Source organism: Mobula hypostoma, chromosome 4 (assembly GCF_963921235.1).
Source record: "Mobula hypostoma chromosome 4, sMobHyp1.1, whole genome shotgun sequence".
Lineage (NCBI taxonomy): Eukaryota > Metazoa > Chordata > Chondrichthyes > Myliobatiformes > Myliobatidae > Mobula > Mobula hypostoma.
Window position 1 is genome coordinate 55,114,172 of NC_086100.1, and position 27,588 is coordinate 55,141,759.

The 27,588-nt window shown below is 37.6% G+C and overlaps 1 protein-coding gene across 4 annotated transcripts in view; it reads left to right on the plus strand.

The window, feature by feature from the left end:
* Nucleotides 1-25,639, plus strand: part of LOC134344786 (transient receptor potential cation channel subfamily V member 6-like) — a 37,329-nt gene extending 11,690 nt beyond the window's left edge. For all 4 annotated transcript variants that reach the window (XM_063044873.1, XM_063044877.1, XM_063044875.1 and 1 more), the window contains 10 exons: nucleotides 2,755-2,927; nucleotides 3,335-3,481; nucleotides 5,195-5,401; nucleotides 7,071-7,157; nucleotides 7,272-7,348; nucleotides 10,914-11,079; nucleotides 13,534-13,600; nucleotides 14,240-14,508; nucleotides 23,342-23,451; nucleotides 23,541-25,639. In XM_063044873.1, the coding sequence (XP_062900943.1) occupies nucleotides 2,755-2,927; nucleotides 3,335-3,481; nucleotides 5,195-5,401; nucleotides 7,071-7,157; nucleotides 7,272-7,348; nucleotides 10,914-11,079; nucleotides 13,534-13,600; nucleotides 14,240-14,508; nucleotides 23,342-23,451; nucleotides 23,541-23,682 (1,445 nt within the window). In that variant the 3' untranslated portion in view covers nucleotides 23,683-25,639. The remainder of the gene's footprint in view (nucleotides 1-2,754; nucleotides 2,928-3,334; nucleotides 3,482-5,194; nucleotides 5,402-7,070; nucleotides 7,158-7,271; nucleotides 7,349-10,913; nucleotides 11,080-13,533; nucleotides 13,601-14,239; nucleotides 14,509-23,341; nucleotides 23,452-23,540) is intronic.
* Nucleotides 25,640-27,588: the final 1,949 nt, after the last annotated feature.

A 27,588-nucleotide genomic window follows, 5' to 3' on the forward strand; every position in this document is an offset into this window, starting at 1 on the left:
TGAAAGCATGAGATTTATTTCCATGTGGAATCTCGGATTAACTCTTACAAGTTGACCTGTATGATTATTAGACTCTGATTTAGTTTCAGTGAAATTAGCCAAAATCTGTCAGGAAACTTTGTTGATGGTTGGAGATGGAGCATTTTATTGCATCCTGTTTCTGTCACTTTTTAGAGCAATATTATTTTGCGCCCAGTTCAACAGCACAATCTTTCAGAAGAGGTTAGAATTTATAGTGAGTGTATGCATTTTATAACCTTATTGAATAATCCTTAATTTTGGCCATCTTTGTTATCCAATACAAAACATAATGGATGCTGGGCATCTTAGTTCTAACATTTGCTCACATATCCTTTGGTAGAAAATTGTCTGCTTATAATGTACAAGAAAAGCCTTCTGAAGGAGGAAGCATTGGCATACATACCTGTACATTTACAGTGTTTCAGCACTTTAGCTAAATATAGTTGTACTGTGGAGAGCATTCTGACAGGCTGCATCACTGTCTGGTATGGAGGGGCTACTGCACAGGGCCGAAAGAAGCTGCAGAGGGTTGTAAATTTAGTCAGTTTCATCTTGGATACTAGCCTACAAAGTACCCAGGAAATCTTCAAGGAGTGGTGTCTCAGAATGGCAGTGTCCATTATTATGGACCTTCAGCACCCAGAATCAGAATCCAGCTTCTCAGAATCAGAATCAGGTTTATTATCACTGGCATGTGACATGAAATTTGTTAACTTAGCAGCAGCAGTTCAATGCAATACATAATCTAGCAGAGAAAAAAAAATAATAAATAAACAAGTAAAGCAATTACAGTATACATATATCAAATAGATTTAAAAAAAACATGCAAAAACAGAAATACTGTATATATTAGAAAAGTGAGGTAGTGTCAAAAGATTCAATGTCCATTTAGGAATCGAATGGCAGAGGGGAAGAAACTGTTCCTGAATTGCTGAGTGTGTGCTTTCAGGCTTCTGTACCTCCTACCTGATGGTAACAGTGAGTAAAGGGCATGTCCTGGGTGCTGGAGGTCCTTAATAATGGACGCTGCCTTTCTGAGACACCGCTCCTTGAAGATTTCCTGGGTACTTTGTAAGCTGGTACCCAAGATGGAGCTGACTAGATTTACAACCTTCTGCAGCTTCTTTTGGTTTCTTTTCTCACTGTTACCATCAGGTAGGAAGTACAGAAGCCTGAAGGCACACACTCAGCGATTCAGGAACAGCTTCTTCCCCTCTGCCATCTGATTCCTAAATGGACATTGAACCCTTGGGCATTACCTCACATTAAAAAATATATAATATTTCTGTTTTTTTGCACGATTTTTAATCTATTCAATATATGTATACTGTATAAAGTATACTGATTAAGATTTAATTATTATTATTGTTATTATTAATTTTTCTATATTATGTACTGCATTGTATGCTACTGCTAAGTTAACAATTTTCATATTACATGCTGGTGATAATAAACCTGAATCTGAATATGACATTTGTAGAAGTGAAACGGGTTTACTGAAAGAAGGAACATCTCTACACTGCACTCTTCTAAAGCAGAGGACTGTATTTCTTCTTTGGCATTTCCTTGGGTTCTAGGATAATTTACTTCCAGTTCTGTGGGTTCAGAGATTGATGATGAAGCTAGTGTGGGAAGCACAGACTCTTTCTCCAGATGTGACAAAAGATGCTTGACAGGACAAGTGAGTCCCCCTCACTTGTCCCATCAAGCGGGTGGCTTGTGTATTGGTGTGTTCCTTCTGATGTTTACTGTGCACCCCAATGTTTGTACACAATACCATTCCAAATACTCCCAAGAAGGCGCTTTATTTTAGCTTCTAACCATGCATTGAGGATTCTGTAGTGAATGCAACTGAGATTTGTTTTACACTCTTCAAGAGAAAGTATTAAATAGATAAAAAGTGAATTGTGAATTACCACCCCGTCTATCCTAAAAGCCATTTCATCAATTTGCATATACAATGTGCTCTCTATTTATCTGTATTCTCCCCGTCAGTTTGATAAAGGTAATGCAGTAGATTGACATCTGAATGCTTGAAGGTATTTATAGGATACCATAAATAAATGGTAGGCAAACTTGAAGCCCATGGACTAAAAAGTTTATTGGTAGCATGGATAAGAGTAATGTTATGGATAGAATGCAGAATAACATTAGAAACAGGACCAGACTGGGTGACAGCAGACAGTGGATGCTCCAGGAAACATGAATGGGATAACTTAAAATTTTAAATGTGTTGTTGATATAAGGCTTGGAAATGTGGTAAATGATGAGGAGAATGGATTTCAAAAGATGTAGGCAGGTATTGACAGGCATGTGACAAAATGTAATACAAATTAATACACTTTAGCATAAGGATAAACGATGTAGACCTAGTGACTGAGGTGAAATATTCTCTGTTTATTTACAGTATTTAATGTTATTCATTTTCAAATTTTGGATTCTGCAGAATTTTCCTTCCTTGGACTTGTGATTCGGCTCTCTCTAGTTGAGAGTTTGATGATGATGTACACCATCATTTGATGGTGGTGTACACCATCTTTCGGGTACTGATAGGTTAGACAGAGATTAGTTCCATTCGTGAAGCTAGAAGGAGGGGCTTCAAGAACCAACTTTCACAGATTTGAAATTATTGTCAAAAGATGCAAGGAAATGTAAGGAAAAAAAACAATAATCAATGTTTGTTGTTCAAGCATGTTGTTTCCGTTTGATTAGGTCTGAAATTCTTTTGAACAGGCAATACAGTACTTCATATATTGGTTCTACAAGAGGAGAAAAGCCAGACTTATTCAATGTATGATCTCATTACATCTCTTATGACTGAGAAACAACAGCCAAATCTTGAGGAGATAACGAACAATGATGGTTACACGCCATTGAAGCTTGCAGTAGCTGAGGGGCATTTAGAGGTAAATATTTGCATTGATATACCATCATTGTTTGTGAATAAAATCATTCTCTTATATGTTTATGTTCTATGATATTCAGTATCTGCCAATTAAAAATTAACCTGACTCTACTGTAAAAATGAAAGGTGGCCTTTTCAGTGTCTAACCTGCCTATTACTGCGCTATTTGGTGCCATCTCCCAATAACATTCAGAATAACTGCCTGCAATTTTATTGTTACTATTGTATTTACTTCTCACTTACAACTCTTTAACGGTGAATGTAATATGCATTCATATTCAGTCACTACTCGTAAGCATGATTAATAGTTTTGAACATTTCTAAGGCACATTTGTTAGAGGATGTTTAAATCAAATCTCTCTTTAATGATTATGTGTTTTAATGCATTAATTGAACTATATTTCGTAGATGTTCAACTATTTAGTTCAAAAACAGAAGAAGATGTACTGGACCATGGGAACAATTTCTTATTGTACTTATGACCTCACCAACATTGATACATGGGGAGATCAAAAATCAGTTCTGGACATTATTACAAACAGCAGGAGTAGTGAGGTAACTATTGGGCCATGTCATTGCTAAAATATCTAATTGCATAGAAAATTATCCCCTGGCAATGTGTAATATTCTCTTAACAAGCAGTTACAATCTTAATGTGTACTATATAGTCCTTAATGGTATTGGTTCCCTATATCAGCAGTTTAACCAATTTAGCATTCCTCAGTTTTTTAAAATATTTTTGCTTCTAATCCAAAGAATAGAATTTTAAGATGGTTTCAGAAAACATAATGTAAAATTTTTCAGAAGTTTTTGGGTTGGTTCTCAGCATTGGAAACTTAACGTCCGGAAAGTTGGCTGAGGAGCATTTAACACAGTTAGGTGGTGATTATCAACCATTTAATTTGCAATAACTACTCTGAGAAAGTTAGTCTGGACACTTGTAATACCAGCTGTGAAATATGACTCATATTCTGCACATGTTAGCATTGCTTAATTGCTTTTATACACCAAGAATAATCACTTAAATGTTAAATATAGTACATAGAACAGAACAAGGAACAGACCCTTTGGCCCACAATGTCTTCTTCAACCATGATGCCATCCCACCTGCCTGCACAGGATCTATACCCTACCTTTCTCTCATGTGTCTAAATGATTCTTAAGTGGCCCATCATGTCTGCTTCCACCACTACCCCTGACAGCACATTTCAGGCACTTATCACTGTATGTTAAAAACCCTACACAACTCCTGTAAACTATAACAATTCCTCTCCGTCTTCTAGTATTTGATATTTCTACCCTAGGAAAGTGACTCGGATTCTCTACCTTATGTATATGTCTCATAAGTTTTTAAACTTCTGTCAGATCCCCTTTCAGCCACTCATGTTCCAGAGAAAATGATCCATTTCAACCTCTCCTTTATAGCTAATGCTCTCTAATCCATGTAGGTTCCTGTGAAATTCCTCTGCACTCTCTCCAAATCCTCCACATACTTTCTATAATGGGGCTACCAGATATGAACATAGTGCTTCAAATGCAGCTTAACCATAGTTTTATATAGTTGCAATATTATTTCTTGATTCTTACTTACAATGCCACAGCTGATTAAGGCAAGTATTTTCTTTTTCTTTACCACCTTAACGACTTGAGTTATCACTTTCAGAGAACTATGGACTTGGACCCCAAGATCTTTCTTTACATCAGTGCTGTTAAGGGCCTTGCCATGTGTTGAGCCCATTCCCCTTATGTTTGACTTCCAAAGTGCAACACCCCACACTCACCTGAATTAAACTCAATCTGCCACTTATCCATCTGTGTCTTTTGACAATTGTCTTAAGTACTCACAATTCCAGTAACGTCTGTATTGTCTGCAGTTTTAGTTTAATGAAGTACCAAGAATATCAAGAGTATTCATCATCTTAGTCTTGTGCATTATCAGAATTTCTAGTTACTTGTTTGAACAACTCAACTGCTACAATGACGTGAAAATAGGGCATCAATTTTTTTCATTAGGAACAAATGACAATAAAATTAATGGATCGAACTTCTATTTTTCTACAAAACTGTGCTACCAGCCATGGAATATACTTTTAATTTGTGTGCAAACCAGATTTAACCATCAGTAAGTAGCAGAGATGCAAGTTTTATCCTGAGTTGTTTTTATTACATGTAAATCTTTTCTTTGTGTGCCATTATAAGCACTTGAAACCTCTGAGATTTTGATATTTAAATTTCTTTAGAAATGATCAGGTATCTTTTGTTTTGTAGGTTCATAAATTCATTGATGCTAAACCAGTAAAAGAATTAGTACAGCAGAAATGGATTTCGTTTGCATACAAGTATTTCCTCATGTGGATGGTTTCTTATAGTCTTTATATCACAGTATTCACTATCTCAAGTCTATACCGACCATTGAAACCAGTTCCACCTGGCCAGTTTGGTGAATATGTTGTTAAAGTACAGAAGACTTTATCAGTAAGTATAATTTTTCCAAAATCAAGTGTTAGTGGTAAAAGTATTTTAAAACTGTGTGAATTGGTAAATACTTTTTCTGTGCAGTACAGGGGAAATATTGAATATCATATAACAAATTTTTGCAGGTGTTGTGTTATTGAAACATCTATTATTGACCTACACATGTAGTTGAAAATAAGAATGAAGCATCCTGTGTGAAATGGATAACTTTATGTCTGGTTAACTGTTAATATAATTTGCATGAAAGGACCAAGAGGATTACAGCTCAAATGATTTAAATCCAGGCATACTTGATTACACATAGAGTTGTAATAAAAAGAGCTAGATGAAAGAACAGAATGGGGACAGGGAGTGTTAATCATAAGAAATATTCACTTATTACAATGGTGATATGTGTACTTGCTTCTTAAAATGGTCTCAATCATGGTGCTAAAGCATTTCAAATTTAATAAATGATTGCTGCTCATACCTGAAAATAGATCAGCTCTAAAGTCAAACCAGTTGATTTTCTTCAATAAGGAAAAGGTGAAAATATGATTGTGAAAATATAAGTGTCTATGTGAGAGGTAATCTTACTAAGAATGATGTGATGAACAGGCTTATCAACTAATTTTATGTTCTATTGACTGGAGATATATCTAATATTATGATTATTTTAGTTGTCTCCATTTGTCCAATTAAATGACCTAATTGGGTTTCACAATCAAGTTAATTTTTGAGTTCAACAACCAATGCATGCTACTGGTACTAGACATTAACAGCCTGCAATTCACCTTGTCCACAATTTGAGCAGCAGTTCTTTTCAACTGGTTAAACTTCTTAAATCTTTTCCATTTTTTTTATATAAACAAAACAGTGCAGGTACTGTATGGTTCATGTGGTAAAGAGACTGAAACTTTTCTTACTGATAATATGAAAATGGGAATAATTGAAATTGCAGGAAACAATTTTAAGAGACTGAAAACATTAAACATACTAGGAGGATCTCTTGATTGGATGCATATGAAACAAAGAGAGATAAAAAGCATCTTGCATGCAAACATGTCTATGTGAACAGGTCAAAACTGTAACTAAAATTGCCTAAATATTCTTGTCAATTCATCAATAATGTGTAGTTAGCAATTATTTGTATTTGGTATGGAGGGGTTAGCATTTTCGAAACATAGAAAACCTGCAGCATAATACAGGCCCTTCGGCCCACAAAACTGTGCTGAACATGTCCTTACCTTAGAAATTACCTAGGGTTACCCATAGCCCTCTATTTTTCTGAGCTCCATGTACCTGTCCAGGAGTCTCTTAAAAGACCCTATCGTATCCACCTCCACCACCGTCGCCGGCAGCCCCATTCCAGACACTCACCACTCTCTGCTTAAAAAAACTTACCCCTGACATCTCCTCTGTACCTACTTCCAAGCACCTTAAAACTGTGCCCTCTCATGCAAGCTATTTCAGCCCTGGGAAGAAGCCTCTGACTATCCACACGATCAATGCCCCTCATGATCTTATACACCTAATTTTAAATGGACATTGCCACAATGTTCTTACAGTGCTTATCCATTGCCGCAGAATTTGTTACACAGGTTCTAATTCATGTTCTTTTATATTTGTATATTATATTGGAAAATATTTTCATAACCAAAATCATTTATTAAAGAAGTAAACATTTTAGGAATCCTATCAAACAAAGGAAGATTACTTGAGACTTCTGGGTGAACTTGTAACTGTCATTGGAGCTGTGATAATACTCATCAGTGAGGTAAGTTGAAAAGCCATTATACAACTCTACTGTAAAACCAAAATAGGAACCTATCCATTTGCTCTGGCAGATACAAATAACATATTTATGCTATTATTATCAACTCTTTTTCAGATGACACATTTATGCAAGATAGGACCAAAAAGTTACTTTGGACATACATCAATTGGAGGACCTTTTCCATTACTAATGTAAGAACATACCCATTCTTTTAGTCCCTATTCTTGTTTATGTGGTTGTATTGGAAAATAATGTCAACAATAAATGATTAGAAATATTCAAGTTTTCAATTGCATGGCCCTGCTTGACTAAACCAAATATTAGCTGCTGTCTTGCCACAGGAGTAGTACCAGATGACTCAAGAGTAGAAAATGTTATTCCTTTGTTAAGAAATGTAGTAGTGGTAAATCTGGAAATTATCGACCAGTGAGTTTATATCAGTGTGGAGCAAACTATTGGAGGGGATTCTTAGAGGATATTTATGAGCATGTGGAGAAGCATAGCTTGATTGGGAATAATCAGCATGACTTTGAATTTATTGAATTGAATTGAATTGACTTTATTTCTTACATGCTTCACATACAGGAGGGCTAAAAATCTTTACGTTACATCTCTGTCTGAATGTGCAATTTATAGTAATTTGTAATAAATAGTATCTACAACAGGACAAGCAATATAGCATAGAAATGCAGTAGTATCAGCGTGAGTTAATCAGTTTGATGGCCTGGTGGAAGAAGCTGTCCCAGAGCCTGTTCGTCCTGGCTTTAACGCTGTGGTACCATTTCCCGGATGGCAGCAGCTGGAACAGTTTGTGGTTGGGTGACTCGGGTCCCCAATGATCCTTCAGGCCCTTTTTGCACACCTAACTTTGCAAATATCCTAAATAGTGGGAAGTTCACATCTACAGATGCGCTGGACTGTCTGTACAGTTCCCATACCAGGCAGTGATACAGCTAGTAAGGATGCTCTCAATTGTGCCTCTACAGAAAGTCCTCTAGGATTTGGGGACTCATGCCAAACTTCTTCAACCTTCTGAGGTGAAAGAGGAGCTGTTATGCTTTTTTCACCACACAGCTAGTATGTACAGACCACGTGAGATGTGTATGCCGAGGAACTTAAAGCTGTTCACTCTCTCAACTCCAGATCCATTGATGTCAATAGGGGTTAGTCTGTCTCCATTCCTCCTGTAGTCCACAACCAGCTCCTTAGTTTTTGTGACATTGAGGGAGAGGTTGTTTTCTTGACACCACTGTGTCAGGGTGATGACTTCTCTGCAGGCTTCTTGGTTATTATTTGAGATAAGGCCAATCAATGCGGTATCGTCAGCAAATTTAATTAGCAGATTGGAGCTGTGGTGGTGACACATTCATGGGTATACAGAGAGTAAAGGAGGAGGCTTAGGACACAGCCCTGAGAGACAGGTAATGCCTCACAAGCCTGATTGATTTCCTTGAGGATGTGACAAAGCACATTGATGAAGGTAGAGCAGTGGATGTAGTTTATATGGATTTTAGTAAGGGGTTTGATAAGGTTCCCCATTGTAGCATTACGCAGGAAGTCAGGAGATATAGGATCCAGGGAAACTTGGGAGTGCGGTTTCAGCTCATAGAAGGCAGAGGGTGGTTGTAGTTGGGGCATATTCTGCCTAGAAGTTATGACCTGTCGTGTTCTGCTGGGATCTCTTCTGGAACCATTGCTCTTTGTGAATTTATAAATGACACTGGTGGGTTAGTATGTATGCAGATAACACATAGGTTGGTGGAGTTGTGGCTGTTGTAGAAAAGCTTGTTGTAGGTTAAAACAGAACATTGACAGGATGCAGAGCTCAGCTGAGAAGTGGCAGATGGAGTTCAACCTGGAAAAATGTGAAATAATTTATTTTGGAAGGTTGGATTTGAAGGCCATGGATTGCTCAAAGTTGCCATGGAAGTTGCTCAGGTTGTTGTATATAGTGTGCTGACCATAATTAGTCAACGGATTGAGTTCAAGAGCCATGAGGTAATGATGCAGCTCTATAAAATCCTGGTTAGACCACACTATGAATACTTTGTTCAGTTCTGATCTCATTATAGAAAGCATGTGGAGGCTTTAGAGAGGGTGCAGAGGAGGTTTAACGGGATTCTGTCTGGAATAGAGAGTATGTCTAATGAGGAGCTAGGGCTTTTCTCTTCAGAGTGAAGAAGGACGAGAGGTGACTTGATAGAGGTGTACAAGATAATAAGAGGTATAGATTGAGTGGACAGCCAGAGATGCTTTTCCAGGGTGGAAATGGCTAATATGTGGGGTGGGGGGCCTAATTTTAAGGCGATTAGAGGAAAGTATAGGGGGATGTCAGAATTAAGGTTTTTTTTTACACAGATGGTTGAAGTTGCATGGAGTGCTGTGTCAGGGATGGTGAAAGAGGACGCTGTATGAACGACATATAAGAAATGCTTAGATAGGTACGTGAATGATAGGAAAAGAGGGCTATGTAGGAGGGAAGGAGGGATCTTCAAGTAGGTTAAAAGGTCAACACAGCATTGTAGGCTGAAAGGCCTGTACTATGGTGTAATGTTCTATCTTCTAATACGTTATTTGGAGACAAATCCTTCAGGATCCTGATACCAAACTTGGCAGGTCAGTGTCTGTTGAACCAGTGGTTCTGTCGAGTCTACTAAAGAATAGGTTGCTGTCTAATTAGTTGTGTTAAATGTGGTAAGCTATAATTTTAGTGAACAAAGCACCTAAAATTCATCGCATTGGCTTAAATAAATCTTGGTACAACTAGCTAGCATGTTCGGTGTACTGAGTACAGGTAATTTTCCAGAAAAGGAAAATTTAGAATTTTAACTTTTATCAGTATGGTGTAAGGAGGACCCAATATGCTTGACAAGAGTAACAGGGCCTCTACCACTCAGTCTCCATTATTTTTCCTTTTCACTTAGGATTACTGCTTAATTTGGCAGTAGACTTGAACATCTGACAGGAAAAGTACTGGTGTCAACAGATTGCAGAATTATGCAGGTGACATCTGAGACACTTGGCATTATTATTGAGAATAAGCCAGAGGCCCTTTTCCTGCCAGAGAGTACAAGTGAGGCAGGCAGGCAGGAGCTGTTTAAAATATGACAAAATGCACGTTTGGAAGTTAAGTCAAAAGGCACTATTTATTTGAAAGCAACAGAATCAAAAAATGATGTACCATGGAGTGAAGTGCGATAGTGACTACTTCTAGATCATTTCAGGTCACTTAACAAACATAAATTGGATGTTTGTTGATAGATTGGTTAGAGAGTACTGCAGCGGAAATCTGTAGGAGCTGTCAATATTGAATACTCCCTTGAGAACTAGAGATTTGTGATCCGGTGTTGGACAAGGACACCACAAGTTCCATGATTGCTTTTTATCCTTTATTCTCTGTCACCACCTCCCCACCCAACCCTGCCTCTCCATCACCTTCTACACCCACCACACAAGCAGTGTTACTGCTCTGAGAAGAATTGCAATGCAGACATCTTCAACCATGCAGTACTCTTTCAAGACTGCATTGGAATAAACTATATCCACAATCCTTTGATCAGCTCAATAATGCAAATGATGAGTGAAGAATGGATACAAGTATTAATTTCATCTTGATATTATAAGAATTTTATGATGTCTTCTGCTGTATTGTCTGATTCCATATATTTATTTAAAGTATGTGGCATGACTAGTAATTAAACTATCTGGACACATTTAATATTTAACAGATCTTTATTTATTTTCTTATTGTTTCAGGATCTGTTACTCGCTTTTGATTTTTACAGCAGTTATCATGAGGCTCTGTGCTGATGATGGAGAGGCAGTTCCAATCTCCTTTGCCCTGATTATTGGGTGGTGCAATACCATCTATTTTGCCAGGGGGTTTAAGACATTTGGGAAATTTTCTATTTTGATTCAAAAGGTAAGAAACTGATTTGGTATTACTGACAGGATTGAGAATATATTTGTTAGAATGTACTATCAGAACAGCAGAGATATAAGAACATTAGAAAGAGAAGCATGAGAAGACATTTAGCCCCTCATACGTGCTCTGCTATTCAACAAGAAAATGGCTGATCTTTTATCTCAGTGCTATTTATGTATATTAAACCCATATCCCATTATTCCCTCAATGTAGTATTAATGAATCTCACCATTAAGTATTTGCCAACTATACAACTTTAGGTGAGAGCAAACGCTTGTATGAACATGAAGAGCTTATTATTACAACAGTCTCTCACTGGCTCCTAAAAGCTGCACTTCTCTGCTGACTTGGTAATGGTATGCACTAAGTACCATAATAACCAGCAGACAGACTAGACTTATTACAAACTATTCAGCTGTGTCTATTTCCATCTAGAGTACCTTTCTTTAAAAAGTATGATAACTCCTAATTACCAATTTGTGCACTATTTTCTCTTCTAATAGAATTTCCAATATAGCTAAGATTCTGCTTGGGATATGAATTTAATATGTTGGTTGGTTTAATGTTTCCCAGGTAGTGGGTGGTGGTGGAGACCCATTATGAGAAAGTGGGCAGAATAAGAGTGGGATTAGCATAAGTAGATGGTTGATGGTCAGGACAAGCACAGTGTACATAGTCATTGTTCTTTTCTTGACTGTTGAAAATTGACCTTTGCTGCTGAGGATTCTCTTTCACTGATTTACTTAACTCACAGAAACATTCAGCAAGTACCATTTATGTTCATCCCATATTAATCCCATTTTTTGTTCTCCTTTTATTGTCATATTCATCAACTCTTGTACAGTAAAGATGAATTCTTGATCTCATAACCTACCATGGCCTTTGGAGCTCATTGCCTACCTGCTCTGCACTTCTCTGTAACTGTAACTGAAGTACTATATTCTGCATCCTATTAACACTTCCCCTTTTTTCAATGTACAAGTTTCCCAATGCATCACAGTACATTTGACAATGATAAACTAATGACCAATCTACCACTCACCTGTACACAAGGGGCCATTTACATTGGCTAATTAGCCTATCATCTTGGATGTCTTTGGGTTGTGGGACAAAACTGGAGCAGTAAGAACATGCAAACTCCACACAGCAGCACCCAAGGCTGGGATTGGACCAGGCCTCAGGATTGTGTGAGGCAGTGGCTCTATCAGTTGCACTTCTGTGCTTCCCTTTTGGAAAGTTGTTTGAAGATTTTAAGTTATCATTCTCCAATCCTTTTATTTCTCTTTTATTTTTCTTTTTTTTTTACTGACTTGACCTTGTGTTATTATTTTGACTAATAATAACTAGCTCATCCTGTGAATGATATACAGTATTTAATTTGACTGGGTAAGAAGTTAAACTCTGCGAACACAGGTGTCAAGTGCCCTGCAGAAGGGATCGTTCCAATTCCCTTTGGTAACAACCTGCAGCTCAACCCACATGGAATTAAATGGTCAGGATAGATCTGGGAAAGGTACAAGCCATTCTTTCATTGGCAGTTTAAATTCTGGTCCAGTCTGACCTCCTTTTTGATATCCTGAACAGCACTTTGACCAGTGAGTACTAAAAACAGAAGAACTTCCACTTATTAACTGCTTCATTTCAAAAAGACCTTAAGGTAATTAAATATTTGAGTCAGTAGTTGATAATTTTCCAGATTAGTAAACTGAAAAAACAAGTAGTGGACTGGTAATTTTAGATCTAGTCTATGCAATGAGGTAGGTTTAACTAAAATGATTTTGGTACCGTAGCCTTTTGGAGAAGTGGTCAGAATGTATGGAATTTCATAATGAATTGAAAGCTAACATATGGGATTACAGCAATTCGGAAAGTAATTAGTCTGTTAGCCTTTATTACAAGGTATGCAGAAACACAGTTTTAATCTTGACTAAGGATGAGCCTTCTTTAAAGGGAATGCAATGTGTGATTATGAGGAAAAGGAGGTTGTCCTATGATGAGGAGAGATTAAAATAGGATAGATCTATATTCCCCAGAGTTTAAGGGAAGGGGAAGTGGTCTCATTGAAATTCTTTCATTGTTACTTGGGTAAATGAAATAAGAACCACACACAAAATGCTAGAGGAGCTCAGCAGGCCAAGGAGTATCTATGGAAAAGAGTACAGTTGACATTTCAGGCTGATACTCTTCATCAGGACTGGGAATAAAAGATGAGGAATCAGAGTAAGAAGGTGGGGGAGGGGAGGAGAGGATGAGGCCTGGTTTTAGATCTTAGAACAAGGGATTGGTCATTTGCAACTAAGGGAAATTACTTTCCTATTGAGTGCTACAATTCTTTAGAATTATCTACCGTAGTGGGCCGTAGCTGTTTAGTTGTTGAGTATATTCAATATGGAATATTAGTTGTATACTTATACCCGAGCATTGCATTTATGGGTTTTCATTTCCTCACAGCTAATATTTGGAGATTTTATGCATTGGTGCTGTCTGGTATTTATCTGCATCATGGGATTTACCTTTGGTATGTAGTTCATCTGTATAAACAAATAGCAAGCTTGAAATAATTGTTAAAAAAATGATACCCTGAAAAGAGTGAAAAAAAAACACTTTAGAGTACAATAGATGTGAAATTATTTCCATATTAATCTTCTGTTCTTTAAAAAATAATTCTGGTTACAGGGATTCTTGGGTGTACTCATGTATAGCCATTAAGTCCAAAGTGACAGGTGATATGAATGCTTTGTATTATATCTACTGTATTTCACAGCTTTGTCTTCTTTATATATTCTGTTTTATGATTTATTGTATTATTTTTATGTCTAAACTCAATTTAGTCACATAAAATATATGTGATTTAATGTTAATTATTATTAGTAGTACTTAAGGGACTGAAGCATATATTTTCTGATCTACCTGTAAAGTATTATTAACAAGTTCTGCTGATCTCAGCTCTGTTTTAAATGCAATGTGTAACATGGACATGATAAAAATTTGCATCTAATTTGTGCTCATCTGCTTTACACCTTCTTTTATATTAACATGTTAAATTGTTTTCTTTTACATCAAATCAAATAAGATGACAGAACATGCAGATTATTTATGTTTTCATTGAAATGTTGACATTTTCTCAAATCATGCATGTTTTTATTCTTTCTTACAGCTTTTTACATTCTCTTTCATACTTTGGATTTGACGGATTATCCTTATTTTAGAGATTTTTCAATGACATTACGCACCACGTTTGAACTCATGATGGGATTGCTGGATATTCCTCTTTCTTACAATAGACCAACACCAACCAATATCTACATTGCCTATGTCATGTATATGCTCTTTGTATATCTCCTGCTGTTGAATTTGTTGATTGCCATGATGGATGATACATACTGGAGATTAGTTCCAGAAACAGATTTACTATGGAAAGTGCAGGTAAACTATGTTTGTGTATTCTCTGGGATATAACAAATAACATAAAACAGTCACCAAGAAGTTAATTCATTAGTCAGCAGTTAAGTCGTCCATACTAAGATCTATCACCACCTGAATTTTGAAATGAACTATCTTTAAGATTAACTTCTACCATTTGGATGAGGTAGGAAGTATTTGATATCAAGATAATGTAAAGATTACTGAGCTAGCAATCACAGTTCAGGACCATTGACTTAAGTTTCAATATAATGACAACTCATAGAAAAATGCAGCACAGGAACATTCCCTTTGGCTCAACATATTGTGTTGACCATTATATCAAATTAAACTAATTGTATCTGTCAAAACATGGTCCATACCCCTTTATTCCCTGATTCCCTGTCTCTGCATGGTTCTGTCTGAGTACCATTTAAGCATTGTTAATGTACGTTCTTCTACCACCTCCCCTGGCAGCATGCTCAAACCTTCTAACACTCTCCATGTGTTTCAAAAAAAAACTTTCCTTGCAAATCTCCCTTAAGATCTTTCCCCTTAAACCTATGCCCTCTAGTATTTAACAGTTTCACCCTAGGTGTCTACCCTATCTATACTTTTCATAATTTTAAATACTTGTTTCCTCCAATGTTTCAGAAAAATCATTTGTTGACCCAGTTTGAATAGTGATGAGGGAATTTAAGTTCAAGTAATTTAAGTAAATCTGAATTTAAAAAAAACACATATCTCAATAATAGTAACAGTGAAATAAATATATTGTTGTAAAAACCTATTTGGTTAACAATGTTCTTCATGGGAAGAAACCTGCTACCCTTACCTCATACATGAATCCCTACGCACAACTTTGAAGTAGTGAGTGAGAGACAAGATTGTTGCAGAGTGGGAAAACAACAAGACCATTGGGAGTGAGCTTTATTTAAACCAATAAAAGCAGTGAGGTGTAAGCGGAGTGGCCATTGTAGGAATGGTCATTGTTGGAGTGGAAGGCTTTGGCTCAACAGGTCTTGGCAAGAACAGACGGAGGCTAAGGATACTTCTGAGTTGTTGGGAATCATTTATTTTAATTGTAGAACTTAGCCTTCAGAACTTAGAACCAAAGGGATAAAGAGCTCAGCAGGAAGAGGCTAAGTAAGTGACCTAGATGAGTGCAAACCTCAAAGGTTTCTGAGAGAAGGCACAGGTATGAACAGGTCCTTGGTCTTTAGTTCAGTGTAGGCAGGGTGATTAGAGCAGTGGAATGCTGAAAATTCAAAGTGAATGTATTACCAAAATACATATATGTCATCATACACTACCCTGAGATTTATTTTCATGTGGGCATTCACAGTAAATGCCAAGAAACACAAGAAAATCAATGAAAAAAACACACACAACAAAGATGGACAAACAAACAATGTGAAAAAGATAACAAACTGTGCAAATAGTGAGAGTAAAAACTCCAGAATAATAATAATAAATAAATAAGCAACAAATAGTGAGAACACGAGTTGTAAAGTCTTTGAGAGTGGGCCCATAGATTGTAGAATCAGTACAGTGTTGGGGTTAGTGTAGCTGAGTGAAGTTACCCCACTCTGGTTCAAGAGTCTGATGACTGAGGGCATAATAACTGTTCCTGAACCTGGTGGCGTGGGATCTCAGGCTCCTGTACCTCTTTCCTGATGGCAGCAGCGAGGAGAGAGATCGTCCGGGATGGTGGGGTTCTTTGTTCATGGATGCAGCTTTACTGCCACAGAGCTCTTTGCAGATGTGCTCAGTGGTAGGCTGTACTGTACCTGTAATGTACTGGACTGTATCACAACTTTATGCAGGATTTTCTCTTCAAGGGCATTGATATTTTCATACCAGGCCATGATACAACCTGTCAGTATATTCTCCACTGCGCATCTATAGAAATTTGTTCAACTTTTAGGGGACAAGCTGAATCTTTGCAAACTTCTAAGAAAGCAGAGGTGCTGCTCTGCCTTCTTTGTAATGGCAGTTACATGCTGAACCCAGGTCAGGTCCTCTGAAATGATGACGCTAAGGAATTTAAAGTTGCTGATCCTCTCCACCTCTGATCCCCTGGTGAGGACTGGCTCATGTTCCTCCTGCTGTAGTCATTGAATGAGAGATGGTTATTGTGGCACCACTCAGCCAGATTTTCAGCCTTCCTCCTATATGCTGATTCGTCACCACCTTTGATTCAGCCAACAGCAGTGGTTTCATCAGTAAACTTTAAATATGGCATTGGAGCTGTATTTAGCCTCCCAGTCATAAGTATAAAGTGAGTAGAGCAGAGGTTAAGCACAGTCTTGAGGTGCACCTGTGCTGATGGAGATTGTGGAGAAGATGTTGTTGCCAATCCAAACTGACTGGGTCTGGAAGTGAGGAAGTCGAGGATCCAGCTGCACATGAAGGTAGTGAGGCTCCTCCTGTGAGATGTGGGATTTCGAGGTACCTGACAGTCTCCCTGATGACTACGTCTGTGGGAAGTGCGTCCAACTGCAGCTCCTGACTGAAAAGGTCAAGGAACTGAGCTGAGCTGGATATACTCAGGGTCACCCGGGAGGCTGAAAACCTCATAGATGAGACCTTTACCAAGGTGGCCACCCTCAGAGTGCAGGATTCAAATAGTAGATGGGTGACTATCAGTAGAAAGAAAGGGAGTAAACAGTCAGTGCAGGGTTCCCATGGCAACAAGTATATAGCTTTGGATGTTGCTGAGGGGGTGACCTATCAGGGCACAGCAGAACCAGTCAGGCCAATGGCACTGCGGCCAGCTCTAAAGCTCGGCCGGGAAGGGTAAATCAGGCAGAGTGATAGTGATAGGAGGCTCGATAGTTAGGGGACCAGACAGGAGATTTTGTGGCCGTGGAAGAGATGCCAAGATGATGTGTTGCCTCCCAGATGATAGGATCCAGAATGTCTCAGGGTGGCTGCAGAAGATTCTCAAGAGGAAGGGTTAGCAGCCAGAGGTCATGGTGCACATTGACATGGGTAGAAAGGGGGAAGAGGTCCTGCACAGTGAGTATAGGGAGTTAGGGAAGAGACTGAAGATGGGTTTCAGATTTCTGGATCATTGGGAGACAGAGCACCAGGTCGAAAAGTGGAGGGATGAGAGACAGATAAATGTCAGGCCATTAAAAACAGGCGTAAGCAAAGTAATTGATACAGTGGGATGGATGGGAAGAGCCATTATGCTCTTGAACCAAAAGGGCTAACTTACTTAGCTTCACTCAATCCATCACTAAACTGTACCCACAACCTGTGGACTTACTTTCAAGGACTCTTCATCTCATATTCTCAATATTTATTGCTTATTTATTTATTATTATCATTTCGTTTTTCTTTTGTATTTGCAGTTTATTGTCTTTTGACCACTGGCTGTTTGTCCGTCCTATTGGGTGATTCTATTGTATTTCTTGTAACTACTGCGTATGCCCACAAGTAAACTAAACTCAAGATTGTATATGGTGACATATACAGTGCCTACAAAAAGTATTCATCCCCCTTGGAAGTTTTCATGATATACTGTTGTACCACATTGAATCACAGTGGATTTAATTTGGCTTTTTTGACACTGATCAACAGAAAAGACTCTTTCACGTTAAAGTGAAATTTTGAAAATTGGTCTAAATTTATTATAATTATTAAACACAAAATAATTAATTGGATAATTACTCACCCCCTTCAAGTCAGTATTTAGTAGGTATGCCTTTGGCAGCAATTATACCCTTGAGTCTGTGTGGATAGGTCACTATCAGCTTTGCACATCTGGACACTGCAATTTTTCCCTATTCTTCTTTACAAAATTGATCAAGCTCTGACAGATTACATGGGAATCATGAGTGAACAGCCCTTTTCAGGTCCAGCCACAAATTCTCAATTGAATTGAGGTCTGGACTCTTGACTTGACCACTCCAGGACATTAACTTTGTTGTTTTTAAGCCATTCCTGTGTAACTTTGACTTTATTCTTGGGGTCATTGTCTTGCTGGAAAACAAATCTTTTCCCAAGTCACAGTTTTCTTGAAGACTGCATCAGATTTTCCTTCAGGATTTCCCTGTAATTTGCTATATTCATTTTACCATCCACCTTCACAAGCCTTCCAGGGCCTGCTGCAGTGAAGCATCCCCACAGCATGATGTAACCACCACCATGCTTCACAGTAGGGATAGTGTGTTTTTGATGATGTGCGGTTTTTGGCTTACACCAAACATAGCATTTAGTCTGATGGCAAAAAGCTCAATTTTGGTTTCATCAGACCGTAGAACCTTCTTTTAGCTGACTTCCGAGTCTCCCACATGCCTTCTGGCAAACTCTAGCTGAGGTTTCATGTAAGTTTTTTTCGACAGTGGCTTTCTCTTTGCCACTCTCCCACAAAGCTGTGACTGGTGAAACACCTAGGCAACAGTTGTTGTATGTGCAGACCTTCCCATCTCAGTTACTGAAGCTTGTAACTCCTCCAGAGTTGTCATAGATCCCTTGGTGGCCTCCCGCACTAGTCCATTTCTTGGCACAGTCACTCAGTTTTTGAGGACAGCCTGCTCTAGGAAGATTTACAGCTGTGCCATATTCTTTCCATTTCTTGATGATTGACTTAACTGTACTCCAAGCAATATTCAGTGACTTAGAAATTTTCTTATATCCACCTCCTTAGGTACAGAGGAGATGTCAGGGGTAAGATTTTTACGCAAAGAGTGGTGAGTGCGTGGAATGGGCTGCTGGCAATGGTGGTGGAGGTGGATACAATAGGGTCTTTTAAGAGACTTTTGGGTAGGTACATGAAGTTTAGAAAAATAGAGGGCTATGGGCCACCCTAGTAATTTCTAAGGTAGAGACATGTTCGGCACAACTTTGTGGGCCAAAGGGCCTGTATTGTGCTGTAGGTTTTCTAAGTTTCTTTTCTATGTTTTTCTGACTTGTACTTTTCAATAACCTTTTTGCGGAGTTGCTTGGAGAGTTCTTTTATCTTCATGGTGTAGTTTTTACCAGGATACTGACTCACCAGCAATTGGACCTTCCAGATACAGGTGTGTTTTTACTACAGTTAATTGAAACACCTTGACTGCACACAGGTCTCCAAAAACTGAGCTCCATTTAACTAATTATATGACTTCTACAACCAGTTGTCTGTACCAGTGATGATTTGGTGTGTCATATTTAAGGTGGTGAATACTTCTGCAACAATTATTTTGTGGTTTATTTTTGTATTTAAAGAGATCTGTTTTCACTTTGACACAGAAGAGTCTTTTTCTGTTGATCAGTATCAAATAAAAGTCAAATTGAATTCATTGTGATTCAATGTTGTAAAATAATAGAACATGAAAACTTCCAAAGGGGGTGAATACTTTTAATAGGTACTGTATATACTTTGATATTAAATTTATTTTTTACTTTGTAGTTTGGATAGTTTGTGTGTATTTTAATGCTAGAAGTATTATGGGTAAAGGTGATGAATTAGAGCATGGATCAGTACATGAAACTGAGAGTTGTGGCCATTTCAGAGACTTGGTTGAGAGTGGGCCAGAATGGGGTGTTGATGTTTTAACAAGATAGCGAGGGAGGTAAAAGGGGTGTGGGAGAGCTGCACTACTAATCAGGGACAATATCACAGCTGCACTCAAAGGGAACATATTGGAGGACTTGTCCACTGAAGTGCCAATAAGAAACCTATATGTCACCATATATGTCACTGATGTTCATTTTCTTGCAGGCATTCACGATGAACACAAACAAGGACAGATTAACAACCAATGTGCAAAAGACAGCAAGTTGTATAAGTACAAAAGAAAAATCATAATAATAATATTAGATAAATAGGAAATAAATAATGTTGACAAAAGTATTTGTAGAAGCCTTGAGAATGAGTCCATAGGTTGTGAAATCAGTTCTGTGTTTGGGTGAGTGAAGTTATCCACTCTGATTCAGCAACCTGATGGTTGAGAGGTAGTAACTGTTCCTGAACCTTGTGGAGGAGGTCCTGAAGGTCCTGACCTCCCTCCTGGTGGCAGCAGCGAGAAGAAAGCATGGTAGGCAGCTTGATGATGGATGTCCAGAGAGGTAATGAATTTAGTTTTTAAAGAAAAAGGAAAAGTATTTAATGCTTAGGAACCCTGAATCAAGCAGAACACTTGAAGATTATTAAGAAGCCAGAAAAGAACTCAAGAAGGGAATTAGGAAAGCCAGGAGGGTGCATGAAAAACCTTTGGCCAGTAGTACTAAAGAGAATACCAAGGAATTCTATAGAGAGCAAATGGTTAACTATGGAGAGGGTAGGTCCATTCAAGGATAAAGGGAGGAATACTTGCTTCGATATGGTGGATGTGGGTAATGAGTACTTTACGTCAGTGTTTATGGAGGAGAAGCACGTGAAGATCAGTGCTGAGAGTATAAATATGCTAGGCCATTTCAAGGTAAGGGAGAAAGTAGTGTTGAGTCTCTTAAAAAGCATTAAGGTAGATAAATCCATAGGGCCTAATGAGATAAACCACAAATTATTGAAAGAGGCAAGAGAAGTGATTTCTGATCAATATCTTTAAGTCCTCTCTAGATACAGGCAGGGTCCCAGAAGACTGGCGAATAGCTAATGTTATTCCATTATTCAAAAATGGAACCATGGATAATGCTGGAAACTGTAGGCCATTGCATCTCAAGTCAGTCGTGGTGAAGTCTGTCTTACTAAAATGATTGAGTTTTTTTGATGAGGTGACAAGGATGATTGACGAAGGTAGAGCTGTGGACGTGAAGGCTAAAATCCCTCATGGGCGGCTCAATCAGATGATTAAATTGCATGGAATCCATGGTGAATTTGGCATTTGGATTCAGAACTGACTTGCCATAGAAGACAGGGGATCTTCTTATTCTAGCTGGAGGTTTGTCATCAGTGATGTTCCACAGGGATCCATGCTGGGACCTCTGCTGTTTGTGATGTATGTAAGTGACCTGGATGAAAATATAGATAGGTAGGTTAATAAGGTTGTAAATGATATGAAGATTGGTGGTGTTGTAGATAACGTAGAAGATTGGTGGTGTTGTGGATAATGTAGAAGATTGGTAAAGAATACAACGGGATATAGATGGATAGAGAAATGACAGATCGAATTTAACTCGGCCGAATGTGATTTTGGTAGATCAAATGCAAAGAGACAGTACACGGTTAAGAGCAAAGTCCTTAACATTGTAGATGAGCAGAGGGGTCTTGGGGTCCAAGTTCATAGCTCCCTGAAGGGGATGCACAGGTTGATAGAAGTCGTATGGTACATTTTCCTTTGTTAATGAAGGCATTGAGTTCAACAGTCAGGAAGTTATGTTGCAGCTTTATTACACTCTAGTTAGACTGCATTTGAAGTATTGCATACGGTTCTGGTTGCCCCATTATAAGAAGGATGTTGAGGTTTTGAAGAGGGTGCAGAAGAGGTTTACTAGGATGCTTCCTAGATTAGAGGCCATGTGCTATAATGAGAGGTTGGATAAACTTAGGTTGTTTACTCTGGAGTGCCAAAGGCTGAGGAGAGATCTGATCGAGATTTATAAAATTATGAGGGGCATAGATAGAGTAGACAGCCAGTATCTTTTTCCCAGTGTTGAAATATCTAGTACCGGGGGAGATTTATTAAAGGTGAGAGGGGGTAATTTCAAAGGGGAGGTGAGGGGCAAGTTTTTTTACATAGAGAGTGGAGGGTGCCTGGAATGTGCTGCCTGGGGTGGTGGTAGAGACAGATATTGGGGACTTTTATAGATGTTTAGATAGGCACAAGAATGTGAGGAAAATAAAAGGATATGGACATTGGGGAGTAGAGGGGATTACTTTGGTTAGCCATTTCATTACTAATTTAATTAGTCTGGCATAACATTGTGGGCATAAGGGCTTGTTTCTGTTTGCACTCTTCTATGTTCCGTTGTTGATCCTTATCTGCATTTAGGCATGGATAATAAATACTGGCAGATATGAACAATATGTTGCCAGAAACGTCCACATCCCATGCAGAAAGTAGAGCAAAATACAAAATTAATCAGAATATTTAATTTTTCCCATGTCTAATATAGAAAAATGAACAACAGATTTTTATTCATTTCCAATAATTCTAAGTGTTTGTGTGCATGTCAGCAGAGAGTATCACAGAGTACAAAAAAGCATAAAAGTAAGGAACAGATGTAAATCATAGGGCCAAAAGGCCCCTTGAACATGAGTGGCTGTTCAACAAGATCTTGTTGAGCCCAACCATTTTCCTGTATTACCCCTATATCAGATGATTCCTTGAGAATCAATAAACTTATGGATATCTGTTTTGAATGCGATCAATGACTGAACCTCTCCAATCCACCAGGATAGAGAATTCTCTAGTGAGTGAAGAACTTTGTCCACATTTCAGTTCTCAGTGGTTTGCCCTTGAGCATTCTCCTCTATCTCCATCTCATCAAGTAACCTACGTATGTATCTCTGTGACAGCCCTCTTAAATCTCAACGTTCCAACACTGAGAAGGACAGATCTATTTTCTTTTCATTAACCAACTTTCAAACATTAATATATTTCCCCCAAGCCAATGGGTTCCAACATTTTTCACCATCCTCTTGAGTGGCATCTTTTCAAAGGCCTTCTAAAAATCAAAATGCAATCCATGCAGAGGTCCCTTCATGTCTACTCTTCTGGTTAGAGCTCTAAGGAATCCAATAGATTAGCCAAACACTTTTTCCCTTTGTAAATTCACATTGCCTTTCCTCAGTCATATTATTTTAAGTGTTTCGATCTCGCATTCTTTGTTTGTAGATTGCATCACTTTCTTAGCTATTGATACAGATTTTTTTATATATCAAGATCAATTTCTGATTTATGCATTAATTATTTATCATTATTAGTTTGCAGCTGTCATACTTCTTCTAGAGCAGCGAGTGCCAGCATTTCTAAAGGTTCGTTCTGGAGTTCCAGGAGCATTGCTAGGCTTTGATGATGACAAGTGGTATATTGGGTATATAGAAAATTATATTTCAACAATTTTTTTTCCAATTCAAAATTAGTTTTACAAGTAAGTTTTACATCTAAACATTTCTAATGCAGGGTTGAAGAGATACTTCCGGAGTCAGAAGAACAGACCAGTGCGAATGTCCAAATATCAAAAAACATGAAATGGGATAGAGTAAGAAAAAACCTTAGCAGAATCATCAGACTGAAAGATTCTGCTGAATCTACCAGACTGTAAGAAACGTTAATGCTGAATCAGTTGCATCTCTTGAACTATGTTCTTTCCTTACAATTGCTAAATCTATGTTAATTTTTTTAATGAATATAGAGTTTTAAAAATCAATACTGGTTATTTTTCCTGAAAATATTGCATCATTACTTAACAATAAATAATCTCAGTTGGACCATTTTTAAATTTAGCAGTGACACAAGACTGCAGATGCTTGAATCTGGAGCAAAATATAAACTGGAGGAACTCAGCAGACCACAGGGCATCTGTGGAGAAAAGGGATGGTCAACATTTCAAATCAAGACCCTGCATCACTCATGATGAAGAGTCTCAGCCCAAAACATCAGCCATTACTTTGCCTCCGCAGATGCAGCTTGATCTGCTGAGTTCCTCTAGTAGTTTATTTTTTCTTAAAATTTAATGTATAAAGCTTGGATCACTGGGATTATCAATCTTCCTCCAACTCTTTATCTTGGAACTTTTAGTTTCAATGTTTCTATGTGACCAGACGTCAAGGCTTAAAGTAGCAATTTACTGTTCTTTGCCATCAATTTATTTTGCTTGTGTCATTAGGAACCTTTGCAGAAAAGTAGCAGAATTGAGATTAGGAAATAGACAATAAATTTCACTACAATGGGCCAAAAGGGATTCCTTTAGAGTCTATAATAGTCAATATCTTTGGCCAGTTTACTATTTACTAATAATGCCACCAGTTATCCATGCAATATCCTAACGCTAATGGTAACCCTTATACATAATTAATCCATTTCTTTTTGAGAAACGATTACAAATCCTTTTTTTTTCATTGCTTACACCCAACAAACGAAATGTACCAGTAATTTTGCAGTTTAATGTTTGGTATAGTTGTTTATTTAACTAAATTTCCAAGCATATTGGATTTAAAAATGAACAGCATAAATAAAACAAGTTGTAAATTTTTTGAACCTTATGCCATATTTGTTTTTGAGCAATTTCAGAGTCTTGTCATCAGTAAGTTGTGGGATCATTCTTTTTATGTGGTAGGAAGCATCAAAAAAATCCAGAAAAACACATTTGTTTTGATTAATGTAACACTTCATCTGTGCAATTTCTATACTCATTGTGCTATTGTGATAATTTGTTGTATTTCACTATTTTGTATAGAAGAGATCACAAACTAAAGATTGGAAAATGTTTCTGAGAATATATATACAGTATATGATTTGTTAATATTTACAGTGCTTAAATTGAAGTTTCAATCCTATCCTATAAATTTATTCACAAGGTTCTTTGCTTTCATGAAAATGTCTGGTCAGTCATTCTTGACTGATTCTCGTGACGATGGAGTTGTTTTATCAGGAAAAATGGAGCAAGATGGATTCATGGTGTTTGGCGTATAGGCAACTAAGCACTGATGTAGTTGAAACATAAGATTCTCCAGATATTTGATCATCTGGAGGCTTTGAAGATGTTTCCACCAGTGGATGTGCCTGGAGTATGTGGCACTTTCTCAAGATGAAGGATCAATGACCAGACTAAGATGAGAAGGAATTTCTCATCTCTGTGGGTTGTAAATCTTTGGAACTTTCTACTCCGTTTGCTGAATCTTCAAGTAGACTCAAGTAGGATCATTTTTTTGGATTACAGTGTTATAATGGGTGTACAGAAAAATGAAGCTGAGGCCAACACTGAGATCAGCTATGAGCCTGTTATAGGAGAGGAAGCTCCAAAGTGTGTATGGCCTACTCCCGCTTTTACTTCTTATGCTCTCACATTTGTCAGCGTGACTTGTGTTTTACTGATGCATATTTTAAATATCAAAATGAACACCCTTATGCCTCTACATATGACTATGTAGATTTACCATCTCTTCTGCTTTTAATCCATGATAGTGACTGGGTGCATAGACTCAAGCAGTATCTATAGTACATGAGCTCCCATCACTATAAGGGGCCCCTTGCAATTTTCTGTATGTGAAACTGGATTATCTATACAAACATTAAGAAAGAATTGAAAATAAAATGGTTTATTTATTTACGTTTTTCACATAAATTCTGTGAGAGTGAACTTTATTCCTTATCTCAGATTTTTGTAGTGATTTGTGAATGCTGTTGAAGCCGTATTTCCGTAATCTGAATGCCAGTAAAATAGGGGTTCACATGTTAGGTTTCTTGCATTAAAAGTATGTAACAAAGTAGTCTTTAAAATTACTGTGGTTTGGAAGCACATAATCAAATAGTATTTTTTACATTATGCCCCAATCTTGATGGTGTTGAGCACTAAAAGATGAAGGGACTTTAGGACTTTATTGGAGAGGAGCATTAACTAAGATGGATGAGAAGATTTTGCTCAACCAATATTGCCTAACAATGTTGTGTCAAGTATTTCCTTTAAAGCACTTTTGAACAAAGTATTTCAAATTTAATTTCATTATACATAAATATTATTTATTTTGTAGACAATTTATGCACAAATAACACTTGTACAATGCATTAGTAATTTTGCAGATATAGCATATTTATGGAAGTTAAAAGTAGCTTGTTAAAAATACATAAAGTGATACAAAAATACTCAAAACTCTTATTTCTCAGTGTTAGTATTAAAAGTGTCACAATGCCTTACGATTAGAAAATTAAATGATTGATGTTTTTGTAGTCACAAAATTATGCACATTTTGGAGTTCACAGGAGTTTCTGTAGGGCCATCATCAGCTGGCAATTTAGGAATACCATCTAAAGTCTTCAGTTTTGGCAATGAAGAGAAAACTCTAAAAATAAAGAACCACACAATTAAAAATAACCAGTTTGTTTTTGGTTCACTGTAATACTTAAGGATTTTGACTAGCTACTCATAGGCCAGCTACCCAATGCTAATGGCCAGCATGTTCCCAACTTTCAATCTTGTAGGATTCAATATGAAACATTTATAGAAAGAGTATAAAACAGAAAATGGTTTGTGCCCCAAGTTTGAATGTTATCTCACACTTGTTTGCATTAAATTCCAACTACCATTTTTCAGTCTATTTTTTCAGCTGGTCTAGATCCTGCTGCAAGCTTTGATAATCTTCCTTGCTGTTGAATACATCCCCAATCTTAGTGTCATCTGCAAATTTGCTGATTCAGTTTACCACATTATCATCCAGATCATTGATATGGACGACAAACAAAAATGGACCTAGCACTGATTTCTGCAACACTCCACTAGTCACAGACCTTCAGTTGGAGAGGCAACAATCTACAACCACTTTCTGGCTTCTTCTGTGAAGCCAACTTTTAATCCAATTTACTACCTCGTGAATGCTAAGCAAATGAACATTCTTGACCAACCTTTCGTGCAGGACCCTGTCAAAGGCCTTGCTGAAGTCCATGTAGACAGCATTCATTGCGTTGCTTTCAAAGGTTGAATTTAAAGCAAGGCTGTGAATCAACTTTTCTGCTAACTTACTCAAAAAACTCAATCCGGTCCCTGAGAACACCTTCCAATAACCTTCCCACTATTGATATCAGGTTCATTAGGCTTATTCTTAGAGCCTTTCTTAAACGACAGAACAACATTAGCTATCTTCCAATTCTCCAGCACCTCATCCATGGCTAAGGACGTTTTAAATATCTCTGCTAAGGCCCCTGCAATTTCTGCGTTAACCTCCCGCAGGGTCCAGTGAAACACTTTGATAGGACATGGGGATTTCATAATTACCTTGAATCTAATGGCATTATAATCACTAGATGCAAAGTATTCCTCTACACAAACTTCAGTCACCTGCCCTCTCTCATTCGCTAATAGCAGATATGGTATTGCACTCTCTAGTTGGGACTTCTGTGTTCCGATTAAGAAAACTTTTCTGAACACATTTGACAGACTCTTTCCTACTCAGCCTTTTTACAGTATGGGAGTCCCAGTCAATATGTGTAAATTTAAAATCACCTTCTATAACAA